This window comes from Agrilus planipennis, unplaced genomic scaffold (assembly GCF_000699045.2).
Source record: "Agrilus planipennis isolate EAB-ADULT unplaced genomic scaffold, Apla_2.0 scaffold123, whole genome shotgun sequence".
NCBI lineage: Eukaryota > Metazoa > Arthropoda > Insecta > Coleoptera > Buprestidae > Agrilus > Agrilus planipennis.
The window spans coordinates 275,373-289,423 of NW_020438894.1; the positions used below are offsets into that span (position 1 = coordinate 275,373).

At 35.1% G+C, this 14,051-nt stretch overlaps 1 protein-coding gene across 1 annotated transcript; it reads left to right on the top strand.

Annotated features, from left to right (window-relative positions):
- The first annotated feature begins 3,286 nt into the window (after positions 1-3,286).
- LOC108739402 lies at positions 3,287-10,104 on the top strand. Its single transcript, XM_018473292.1, has 3 exons — positions 3,287-3,903; positions 4,377-4,531; positions 10,029-10,104. The coding sequence occupies exons 1-2, from the start codon at positions 3,378-3,380 to the stop codon at positions 4,496-4,498; spliced, it is 648 nt and encodes a 215-aa protein (XP_018328794.1). The 5' UTR covers positions 3,287-3,377; the 3' UTR covers positions 4,499-4,531; positions 10,029-10,104.
- The last annotated feature ends 3,947 nt before the right edge of the window (positions 10,105-14,051 follow it).

Consider the following 14,051-nt stretch of genomic DNA (forward strand, 5'->3'; position numbering starts at 1 on the left):
CAACATTAGAAACTGTAGAGGCAGTTGGACGGTCAATTTTGCGACCTAAAGTGTAGGATCTCAACAAATCCAGAAACTGTACAGGTAACCGGACAGTTAGGCTTGCAGTTGAACGTGTTAGGCTGCAACGTACCTCTACTACAACTTCAGAAACTGTAGAGGCAATTGAACAGTCAATTTTCAAGCCGGAAATGCAGGGCGGTAACGGACCTCTACAACTCCAGAAGCTGTAGAGGCAATTGGACGGTCAATTTTGCGACCTAAAGTGCAGGACCTCTACAAATCCAGAAACTACACAGGCTACTGAACAGTTTAGCTGGGTGAATAGGGCGAAAACGTATCTCTACAACATTAGAAACTATGAAGGCAACTGGACAGTTAATTTTGCAACCTAAAGTGTAAGACTTCAACAACTCCAAAAATTGTACAGGTAACCGGACAGTCAATCTTGCAGCTGAATGTGTAAGGCGACGACGCACCTCTATAACTCCAGAAACTGCAAAGTGTAGGATATTAAGAACTCCAAAAACTGTAGAGGTAACCGGACAGTCAATCTTGTAGCTGGATGTGTAAGGCGGCGACGGATCTTTATAACTCCATAAACTGTAGAGACAATTGAACAGTTTACCTGGATGTTAAGGGCGGAAATGGTCATCTACAATTCCAGAAACTGTAGAGGTAACTGGATAGTCACTTTTGGAGCCGGATGTGTAGGGTGGCAACGGATCTCTACAACTACAGAAACTGTAGAGGCAACTGAACAGTTTTGCCGGAAGTTTAGGGGGGGAATGAACCTCTACAACTCCAGAAATTGAAGAGGCAACTGAAAAGTTTTGCCGGAAGTTTAGGGGGGGAATGAACATCTACAACTACAGAAACTTAGAGGCAACTGAACAGTTTTTCCGGAAGTTTAGGGGGGGAATGAACCTCTACAACTCCAGAAATTGAAGAGGCAACTGAATAGTTTTGCCGGAAGTTTAGGGCGGCAACGTATCTCTACAACTTTTAAAACTGTAGGGACAACTTTAGAGTCAATTTTACAACAGAAAGTAAAGGGCAGTCAATCTTGCAGCTGGATGTGTAGAGCGGCAACGGACCTATACAGCTCCAAAAGCTGCACAGGCAACTGAATAGTTTAGGTGGATGTATAGGGTGGCTACGTATCACTATAACTCTTGAAACCGTAGAGGCAACTGGACAGTCAATTTTGCCACCGAATGTGTAGGATATTAACAACTCCAAAAACTATAGAGGTAACTGAACAGTCAATCTTGTAGCTGGATGTGTAAGGCGGCGACGGACCTTTATAACTCCAGAAACTTTAGAGGCAATTGAACAGTTTAGCCGGATGTTAAGTGCGGAAATGGTCATCTACAATTACAGAAACTGTAGAAGTAACTGGATAGTCAATTTTGGAACCGGAAGTGTAGGGTGGAAACGAATCTCTACAACTACAGGAGATGTAGAGGAATTAGATAGTTCGATTTGGGGTCTCCATGGTGCTTCACTAGCAATTACGTAGCCACCCTATGAATGTACAATCGTTCATAAGCACTATCTTTTAGTATATTCAATTTGGACGATTTTGAGTTGTTGTGATAATTTTATTGATTATTTAAGAGTGCCATTAGATAAAAATAGACGAGAACGGGATGTAAACAATCTAAAACATGGAGGGAGATTGATTTTCCTTTTATTCATAAACCCTGAGAAAAGCTCTGTCCACGACGTGTCGCCTTGCATCTGTGTCCGTCGCGACATTTGGGCGCCGGCGGTTTACAGTTTCCGAAATGGATGGCGCTTTGTTGTTGGCTGCCTTTAAACGTCTACAGCCGAATAGGCAACAGCAGGACGACCATGTAACCATAACAATCGGGTCCTTTAGTTCATCTGCAATGCAGATCTGTTGTATTTAGATCAGAAAATTACTGTACAGAGGGTTTGATGTCCATTTGTTCTTTTGCTTTGAAGAAAGAGAAATTGTTAAATAAGCGTAAAGCATAAAATAAACAAAAAGTTGCAAACTGAGACTAATATACATAGAGGTTGCGGGAAGGTCTCTAAAATGCATTATTCTTTACGTTATTGCACATGACAGCAACTGTATGAAATTTCACATACAGACATAGTGGGAGTCCGAGTGTTGGAAACGTTTTTTTTTTTTTTCGAGCGTCACTCTGAAGGATAACTCCGAAACATAAAAGAGCAGCGCACTTAAATTTTCGACGTGTATGTCCTCGTTCGCTTTCTCTCGAATTTTTTGCAAATTATACGTCGTGGCCATACACTGAATGCTCTCGACAAGCATATAAAGTGTAGGTAATATATATTCGCTACACCCGGATGCTATTGAAAACATTCAATCCTCCTAAAATAAGCTTCGAAATACAGTCGAACTTCGATAACTCGAACTGCGATGTGACACGTAAAAACATCGAGTTATCAAATAATACTTCTTTAATTAGTATTTCTTTGTGAATGAACATTTATGTATTTATTTCAGTAAATTTGGTTAAATTTTACATTAGTGCCTTAATATCTATGCTTTTCAAAGGAATAACGAAAATTATGAAACAGTACTATCAACATATTTTTACATACATAGTAAGTATGTACATATGTATGTACTACTAGTACATATATACATATATGTTTGTATTTACTATTTTACTGTAAAAAAGTCAGTTATTTGTGACTGACGAACGGATTTCTTATGTTGGAAAGTTATAGTGGATGGCTTCGCATTGCTGTGGTAACTTCAGGGTTAGCAGATCATTGAATATGATCTTGTAATGCATTAACTAACTCGTGATTAGATATAGAATCATAATCTGATATCATTTGGGCTAGTTGAAGTTAAAAAGTGAATTAGATTTCTTACAATATTGTAATAGGCAATTACATTTATCATGTTGATAAATACTAGAAATGACCAATACAATTAATACTTATATATTGTTATAAATTTCATTCAATGACGTGTTTACACATAATTTCAATGGTTAGCCAATATAATTAGTAAAAGGATAACGCTGTCTAACATAAAAAAAACATGATTAATCATTGGTGCTATTGTAAGGATCTTTTAACTAATTTATTTGACATCTTTGATTAATACACAGAGTTAATCCATTGATTATCGTCTAATTAAATGTTGAGACATGGTTGAGACAGTCGTAGTGTCGTCTTCTTCCACGCTATCATTAGTTTAATAATCAAAGTTAACTGAAGGTATATCATTTAAATATATAAAGATATAATTTTTAGACAATCCGAATGTCAAAATTTAGGTTATAATATAAACCTAACGTGTCCGTTTCTTTTCGTTTTTTTCTCCTCAAAATTTTTCGTTCTTATTATTAATAAGCAGCAATTCAATGGATTTTGAATTAGTCGTAGTAAGCAAATATGCTTCTGAAGTTATTACTCGTCACCAAATCGGTTTCCCTAATCTTCAACAGTTGATGTATTTCGATCTACTGTTAAAAATTCATCAACTTTATCCCACCCTGTATTTATACGGTGATCCTCGAGTGTATTGGCAGTACGCTAGAAATCGTTTCTTTAGAATTGAAAAATATTTTACATTCATTAGTATGATTTTGTTCATGGCCGACAAAAAAGTGTATCTGCTTTTAGAAGATTGCGAACCGAACGGCGAAGAAACCGAATCATTTCTTCGCTGGCTGGACTATTTAGAAGAGCGAGCTGAAGAGAAGAAACGTTTAACAAAGTACGACGTTTTATTGCATAAGTGCAAAAGGCGAAAACCACCAAAGTTTGATTACGTACCACGCACCGACGAGGAAATATTGGCTTATGCTTTGAGAAAAGTTCCCCATGTTGAGTGTTACACCTGCGATACATATTTAGAAACGAAAGCAGCTGAGTACATTCGGAGGGGTGGGTTAATGGATAATTATTTTCGATGCTCGTTTAGCGGGCAGTCCACCAGAAAAGTTCACTTCGTTTGTGTTGTCTTTTCCTACCATTGTAGCCTTCATATGATCCTAAACTTTACCGAATACAATGACTTTGTTCATCATAATATTATAACATGAGAGACTAACAAAACCCCTTGGTTAAAACTATTCTTAAGCAAATTTATAATTTGCCATTAGTATTCCTCTATTACCCCTTGGACAATCAGTTTTATGTGTTCTGTTAAATATCTTATATGTAATCCAGTAATTAATTCTCTATTTCTCTTAATTATAGTAATTTCTTACAGCGTATATTAATTACGTTTGAACTAAGAGAAAAAGTCATTCAATATAATCGTGTAGGTTTATTGGATTATTTGACTTGATGGTGATTTCAGAAAATCATTTTTTTGATAGTATATCAATTAAATTGTATAAAATTTTTATTTTCAGGAATGCCGAAAAGACAGAAACTCAGAAAGATGTATGTTGACGAAGTAATTGAAAGAATACTACCTAAAGCCTCCAAAAAAGGAAAAAAAGATAAAGGCAAAAAGGACAAGAAGAAGAAGTAGCTGCACCAGGTGGCTGCAACTTTATATGCCATGGTATGTACATTCAATAAATCGATTATACCTACTACCCTATCGTCATACATTGTAGTTATTTGAATATTTTCAAAATAATATACTTAACACGTATTAGATTGTGTTAAAAATTGTTTGAAAAATTAAATTTAAAGGAATTATTTGTAAATAGATATGTAACATATCGTACACCTAAGCATAAGAAATTGCTGATGCTAACTACGTAATACTACTTTGTCCTGTGCTGAAAGAACACATAATTATTAATATTAAAAATTAATAATAAGCTCTAACAATTATAAACATAATGTTTAATCGAGATAATTAAACGTAGTGGAAATACAAAAACAGCTCTTTTTGTATAGGAAAGGTGAACGTCAAACATTATACGTACAAGCAGGCCTTAAATGAGTTCATACACAGGCCGTGTTGGGTCAGTTTGTTGTAGGATTAATTAATCACCGTATTTGCGGGGTACGGCTTACATTTTGATTTGTTTCCGCTTGTTTTGTATCATGTTAGCCGCGATATGAAAGGTGAACATTAATTTCTACGGAGCCGTCCAAGCCTATCTGCTAATCGCTTGGCCTGGCCTGTGTATGCTCGTGTACAATAAATATACATTATGAAGGCCTATTAAACTTCGGACAACAAAAAGGTCACCACGAATGGTCTCTATAAACTAAACAAAACTTATTTAATTTTGTAATAATAACAGTAACAGTAAAGGGGTGGAAATTGTTTGTGCCCTAAATTCAGAACACATGCTGTACGTACTAACAGATGGCGTTTACTGTGCTGTTTGTGGCAGTTTATCAAACGCTGGTAACTGTCTATTGGAAATTTTGGTCTAAGACCGAGCGGCGTGGCCTAGAGGTTTAGACCATTGCTTAGCATTCGGGTTCGAATCCGGGTCCGTCTGCCTTGGTCCAAGTTTTTCTGTGGTTTCTCTGGACCACTTTGGCAAATGCTGAGGCAGTAATATTCCACAGATAATCTTTCATTCTCTTCTGTCTTCATTTCGTCCGTCTCATCTTTCTCACCCGAACCCCACCACCCATCCATTCCCACGAATGCTGAAAATAGGCTGAAGAAGGCCTTCCGGCCTACCTTCCGGCGTAGTCCGGAGGAACTGCCCGCCCACCAGCATTACTGGCTGGTGGGAATGAAACACCCAAAGTTTTTTTTTTAATCCAAATCTGACAATTTCGACAAAATGTTGATGAAGAACTTCGGTAGCTCAACCAACAGCTTATATCCTTTATTTATACCAGAAGGATCTTGTTTAATACTAATAAATTTATACTTAGCGCCAGATATACCACTGAGTAAAGAATGTATCATGCAGGGACATTAACTTTCTCCACGGTTTTGCTTTGGTTAATGACGATCTGCTATTTTAAACGGTTCACTACTTGTCGCTATGTAATGTAAGGTAATAGTGGGTAGTAAGTGGTAGGATTACCCTTGGTTGAATCCTTTTCTTCAGCTCAATTGACACTGAGAAACTGTCAGTGATGGACAGTAAAACATTTGGAATTGTAGATCGCTATCGACCAAGGTAAAACAGCTGAACAAGAATAATAGAATTTCAATAGCATCGGCTGTGAACGTCTAGGGATTACCTAAATACATATTACATGTATGTGAAACAAATGGCAAACTTAGAAGTGCTATAATTCAACAAAATTTTTCTTGATACTTATCCCTTTTAAAGTTTGTTTTCAAATAAAATTATTCCATCAATCTTTTATGCAAAATTCAGCGATAAAGTTTCGAAGTATGTAGTTGTAAAAGAAGAAGGTTTAAATGTCGAATTCGCTTCATAGGGTGGTAGAGGGGTGAAAAGCATATCCCGACAAGATTCTTTGAAAAGTTGAGGAAATTCTTGTTTTGGATAGTAATTCTCGAGCACGCTTTATAATCCAGTTCGGAGTGCTACTTGAATTTGAATTTGCTCAACTAACTGACAAAACTAATTTTAGAAGTTCCGCGAATGAAAACTGTACGTAGAAAGCAATTTAACATCGTTTAAAATTGAACTAATTTTTGTAAAATAAACGTATTTTTGCTGTACAACCTGCTTGCTCTTTTATTACTTTCCAAATAAAAAAGCTGTAGTGGATGTAATTATAATCTGAAGCAGATTCTACAGAAATAGAAAACTTCTAAGCAAGAAAATGCAAGCATCAGTATGAAATGCTTATTTGGATTATCTACAATAAAATGACCTTTCATACATGTCAGTCTTTTCAATACTCATTGGTTTACGTGATTATTACGTATATAATTCAGTAGGAGCAAATACCAACCAGATGGTGATACACTGCCTCTATTCGGATATTAAATAAACTCGTTCTTTACAAGCTTCTTCAGTATGACCGGTAGGTTACCAAGCGGCATGGCGTAGAGGTTTAGACCATTGCTTAGCATTCGGGAGGACGCCGGTTCGATTCCGGGTCCGCCTACCTTGGTCCAAGTTTTTCTGTGGTTTCCTTGGATCACTTAGGCAAATGCTGAGGCAGTAATATTCCACAGATAATCTTTCATTCTCTTCTGTCTTCATTTCGTCCGTCTCATTTTTCTCACCCGAACCACGACCCACCCATTCCCACGATTCCTGAAAGCAGGCTGAAGAAGAGGGCCTTCCGTCGTGATCCAGAGGGACTGCCCGCTAATCAACATTAGTGTTTGATAGGAATGAAACACCCAAAAGTTATTTCTGGTAGGTTAACCGAGCGACATAACCCAGCGGTTTGGACCATTACTCAGCATTCGAAAGGAGGGTTTGATTCAGGGTCCTTCTGTCCTGGATCTACCTTTCCTGTGGTATCTTTGAACCACTTGGGCAAATGCTGGGCCCCCATCCACCCATTTAACGTTCTTGCGGTATAACTAATTGAGAATATCGTTAGCGTCAGAACAAAGGAAATAGATTGCATGTTGTTTCAATAGAAGAACGTCACCAATTATCTTTTAGGTATTCATGACCATTTTAGCTAATGTAAGAAGAATGAAGTTCATGATGCATGAATGTGACTGATGAGAGAAACGGTCCAGCAGACTCGTACACAAAAAGATAATGTATGAATCTTCGTTTGTCAGGCGAAGGGATAGGCAACGAAACAAAAAGGAAGAGAGGAGGGTGAAGCAGACCTCTTGCTACACTCCATTAATCCCGTAAAGGATTTTGGGATGACCAATCCCCTGTAAACCGAATCTGAAAAGATAAAAGAATCTCAGTTTCATCTGTATGGATACTTTTCACGGCGGTAGCACAAAAACCCTACAAATTCTCCAGTCAGTGGGCTTTGCGTTTGCAACGGTTTCACTTAACTGTATATAGCCCTATTAACGACAAAGAAAACTAAATAAAACATCGTTTTCTCTAGACAAAGGGTAACCGAAATCCTTTTAGAGAAAATTACATTAACCTTTTGACAGGTATTTTCAAGCTACGAAGCGAAACCGCACCCCATTGCGCTTCCGTTGGAGATCTAATAAAGGTCAAATAATTTTCTATCAATGTTATTGAATTGAGGACTATTTTAAAACTAAATTGCTCGTCTTCTAACACGAAGTTACGAAAGATCTTACTGAACTTATATCAGATAGTTGTGTTACAGTTATTTTATATTGACACGATAATAAATTCATTAAAGTTTAGTGTTTGTAATTTAAAAAACAATGCAATATTAGCAAAGAAAATCATATTCTGTTTGTAGTGTTTTCTTGGATTTTCCAAAAGGAAATTTCAAAGTAAAAACTATTTATATTCGAATATTACAACATAACTGATATCCAAATGCGAACTTTATCGATGGTAAACGGATTTGATAAAATTAAACAGAAATATGAATAGTACTGTATATTTTAATGTAGTTGTCTACAAAACGATAACACTTTTCGTTAATTAGCAACCTGTACTGTTATACCATCTGATTTACCTAGCTGGTTATCAATTGAATTTTAATTTAAAATTATAATCGTAACTTGATTCGCATTAGCGCTTATTCAATTCGAAAGGTATTCGAATTTGTTAACAAATCAATACATAGGCACTTGCATGGCGATATGTTTGTCCGCAGTCCGGATCAATTTAATTGAATTATAGCACCTACATGTGAAAAGCTGCTGTTATTTTTATATACAGTCAGTTTTACGATTATATTTTGAAAAATCTTCAACCGCAACATTTTGTTATCGTCCAATTAAAACAAAACGTTTTGAGCACATTTATTAATGTGGCGGTTCATTTTATACAAAATTAATTTATTACGGCTCTGTTACAATGCTGAAATCCAGCTTGTAGGTTTTACATGTTGGGTCGTAAAATGTAATAAATAATTTATTATCTCACCAATCAGTGNATTGGTATTGTATGTACATTCACATCAGTCAGGAACATCGTTTAACATTTAACTATATAAGATAAAGCAGAAACATTATAGTATAGTTATAATAAGAATAAACACTACGATGAACAGCTTATACCTATTCTTTCTAATACGTCGTTATTTGTAACCTTCTCTATCCACGGTATCCTCATCATTAGATTATGAAATTGAATTCCATTAAAGGTAAATATAGTCTTTTATGAATAGTTTTCTGCCTAATAGAATACATAAGGTAACAGCAGATCTTATTTAGTATTGAAACCATAAAAATATATGACAAGTTGTAGGTAATGAGCCGTTGGGATTAATGTGCGACGATAATATTTCACAAAGAAGAAAAAGTTGCCCTCTTGACGGAAATCTCTTCCGAATGTTTTATTACCGCCCATGACGTTTACTCCAAGAGGTCATGAGTTACCTCAGTTGAAAAATATTCGCGCCCTCACCATGACGTGCAATTTTAATAAAAAGCGACTTTCCTGGAATTTTCGTTAATGGAGCAATTTACCGTGCAAAATTATCCCATCTTCTGTTCCATTTATTCTGCTCAAATTAAATTGCAAATTTCTAAGTAAAAACCTCTGGATAGATATCAACATTAATAACTGTAACAGGGGAAAAATTTAAAATCCGAAAGAGTTGCAACACGGTTACCTACACCTACTGCGAAAAGATAGACTTGATTTGATTTTAATTATTAGGTACTTTTGGCAACTTATAACTGAAGATACTCTACGTGAGAAAGATGATTAATATCAAGTAATTTTGTATTATATCGCCATCTGCAGATATTCACTGCTAACTGTAGCTTTCAACATGCGGATTACGATTTTAATCTCATCAATTCACCAAAAGTTTAACAAATTGCTGATCAATCAATAAGGTCTTGTTCTATATTTGGTTGATTTACATACCTATAGCAAATGCAAACTGTCTCCTATATTCTGTTTAGTAAGTAACAGTTGCCAGTAAATACCTTTAGATGGCGCTATTCAGCCACTTACTTGAGATTTTCTTATTTTCAAAGAGGGAAAGCTCAAAACTACTTAATTAATTCGGCAAATTCGATGCTTTTTAGTTTATTAGTCATTACAACGTAGATTTGTGGAATTCTTAAATAGCATGGGACTCCCCGGAAGAGTGTGTTTTGGGACCTGTACAACCCCAACCCAGCAACATCTGAAAATATACGAATGACAGACTGCCTAGATACACCCTGTTGATCCGATTAATTAATTAAACATTCGGAAATCAATGGGCAAACACAACAGATCGTGTAGAAAGGTGGAGTACGCGGTATTAAAGGGGGTAGAGGTACAGCAGCAGACTACCGACAGACAGACAAACGAAAATTCATTTAATGAATGCATGAACAACAACCCTGGTTACAACGGAAATAAATTAGGTATGTAAATGCACATGACAAACGGAGCAATTAAACACGAAATTATTCGCCGCAAAGCTTCTCCCGGTTTTACGGTCGGTAGAGAGTCGAAATTCCACACAATATGCCCTCTTGCGATGGTTTTCAGCAAAACTGGAAACGGCAATAATTTGATTTTCATATATTCAAAACTACATTTCACTTACGCCAAAATTGACCATCATTTGAATTATCGTAAAATATTTACAATCAGTTGTTTTTTAACACTTTCGGAAAAATATAGGGACAATGTATAAAGTATGATTATAGACGAGGGTAGTCAAGCCATTTAGGGGAGAGAGAATGGGTGGTGCTCATACACCTGTTCCTATTGTTTATTGGTTGCTTAAATAATGTTTATTATATACTTTCATCATCATCATCATCATCATCAGGTCGTCAGCCCTAAAACTGGTTGAACACGTACCTCTAATAATCTTTCCTATCATGAGATAATCTTAGTAGTTTTTTGAAACTAGAACATCCCATATCCTTAACTATTTGTGAAAAGTAATTAATGTAGGTCTACTTCTCCTGTCCTTAGGTCCTGATTCTGCTTCTAGTATGTCTCATTACAACCCTTCATGCCTGAGAATTTCTCAATTAACCGATCGCGAGCATTCAAGTAACTTCTTTTCCCTAAAGACAACACGGCCCTGCGTTATCCACTAATTTAAATGCTTACTGATCCTTTCATCTTGAGTTATTTGACTTATTAGATACCGAAAATCAGCCACTTCTTCTAATTTTTCGTCATTTATCTTTATATTCATCCTTTCCCTTCTTTTTTTTTGTTTAAATATCAGGCTATTTGTAACTCCTCCTTGCTAGATGCTAATACTGCTACATCATCTGCAAGTCTAAGCGTACTAAACGTTTGTCGCTGCACATGGGAATGAAGAAAGTATGGACAGTAGGTATCTTACGAGGATGATATAGTGTTGATGGCGAACAATGAAGAGGATATGACAGAAATGTTTAGAAAAATGGGAAGATACATCGTAGAAAGAGGCCCAGAGATGAACAAGGATAAATCGAAGATACTGAGAGACAGAAATGGAGATGGAAGAACGAAAAAGGTAATATTTACATGAGAAGGAAAAGAAATTGAAGAAGTAAAAATGTACAACTACTTAGGGTACATCATACAGAAGAACAACGGAAGAGCAAATAAGAAACTTAAAATAAAAAGGCAACTGCAATCTTAGGGAAAGTATGAGCATATCTGAAAGGGATTTCATGGAACGTTGGGAAAAGAAAAGGTATTTATTTGAAGTACTGGTAGAAAGTATAGTGATGTATGGAGGGGAAATATGGGGATTGTCAGATCACAAAAGTAAAAGGGGCTTAAAATATATAAGGAAAAACTTAGAAAAGAAGGAGATAATAATCTGCTTAAAGAATATTTAAAACTAAAAGACAAGATACAATTAAATACTGGAAAAACACACTAAGCAAGCTGTGTATAAGTAGCTTATCGAATTTATCCCCTGTATAGCTTCCACCCTCTAGTTTATACCCCGGTCATACATTTGTATACTATTGTGTACTCTGTGATTTGGGTAGATGTAATAAACTAATGGATTTATAATACTGAGTAAGCAGAGTGACCCTGAAAGTAGACGAACTTTGTAGCACGTTACCATTGTACTTGACAGTTGAAACGTGTGTGAAACACATAGACACCCCTTCAGAAGTAATTAATATATGTCGTGTTGCGAGTCGACGTGTCTTGCACCTAATTCAGGGCTAACAGCAACTACTGTCCCATTACTCTCGGTCCTGCCTCTGAAACGGAGAACTCTATTTACAAAGCTAACATGAGTAAACCAAATTTAACCTAAACTCGTTCCCAAAACTGGAAACTAACTACTGCCAAAGTTTGCTTTCTAACTTGGATTTATATGGGCAAACAACGAGACCTGTATGCAACTATACATGACTTTGAATTAATATGTACAAGAACGTTGCACAACAATAACTTTATAGCATTAATTTGTATGCCTAATAACAACAGATAATCGTATCATTATATTATCAAATGAATTTGAAAGTTATAATATTCTTAGTTATGTCTGCGTAAATAATTCAATTTCCTTACTAACGAACACGTAATAATCATTTTCTTAATGAAAATGCCACCTACAGTAATCATTATTATTTAAGTATGAAATCAAATCTTCATTATCATCCAAATTGAACAACAAAATTTTTTAACCCTTTGCTAGCTACTAGCCCGAAGAATTTATTAAGGATTTAGGAATTCTTAGGTGTAACTTCTGAGTTGTTCTTTAACTGCGTTAATGTCTACAACAACAATGTCCAATTTAATCATTCTCGCATACAAACAAAATTATACCAAAGCTCATGCTCAAAGGACAAAAATCGAAAAATACAAAATAATGATATAATAGAAGATCGTGACAACTGCGTAAAAAATTTTAACCAAATCCTATAAGATGTCTTTCAAAATATAGCTAATTAATTAGTCAAGTGTGTAAACTTTTGTTATTTGTTCGTCGACAGTGTGCAATTTCACGTGAAAAACGTTTTCTAACTTGTTTTGTAGCTATATTTTAGAGTTGTAATATTTGCTGTATGTTTGGTTGCATACGTACATATATTACAAATTGTAAAAAAATACAAATTGGCATCTTTAAATTCATTTATATTGTCAAAATATAATTTATAGATGGAAAGCGATCAATCTTCTTCAAATAAATCGAAGTTATAGCCCAACTACAGCCCATATTCTTAATTGTCCCGGCGCCTCCACCAAAATTTTCAATAACGTTTTTTAAAACTTGCTAATAATGCTTGTGTATCTTCATAAACATTTTACTTTTAGCATTAAGCGACAATTGTCAAAATTATCTGCCTACGAAGGCCACCAATGAATGTCAAATTTCATACTTTTCCATACGAACAAAGCATACAAAAACTTAAAACGTTGAGTAACTTTTAAGATATTTTTTTAACAGAACCGACGATTACAAATTTTCTTATCTTTTTTGTATGCACTATTAAATACCAATTTATAACTGAACACAAGAACTTCTTCATGCAAAAAGGATCAGGAGGTAACACTAAGTAATTCTCGATGTAGTAGATACTTTAAACAATGTTAATTATCGAAAGTATTATGAAAGATACATACATAGATGTGGAAAAATTCGGCTTTCAGCCTACTGTAATTTTTTTACCCTGTCTTGATTATAGCCTTGATCTACAAATAGCAGTAAAACCCACATTTGCAATCAATTTACCTCCTACAGTTTTCTTATTACCTATTTTTATTCGTCTTTTGATTAAATACTTTCTTCATATTATATACACCTGTCTTTATAGCAACTCATACATAATATATAGATCTATATAGATTCTACAAAGTGACTAACTTTTTTAATATCAGCCCGATGCCTAAAAGGCCATCGGGTTATGCGAGAATTTCATAATAAATTTTCTTTTAAGAAAACTTATTGACTTTTGTGACAGATATATGCACGATCTCTTTATAAAACTCTACATTTAATATATCTTCCTGTCCTTTTATAAATACAATTCTATAAATACTTTTTAGATTTTTCCTAGTCATAAAAAATATCGTCAGTGAGTATTCATTCATATTTTTAAGTATTATAATTATGTTATGTTGCAAAAAATATGTAATTTATTCTTTGTAATATGAGAGAATGGTATTTTTTTGTATTATCCTGATGGC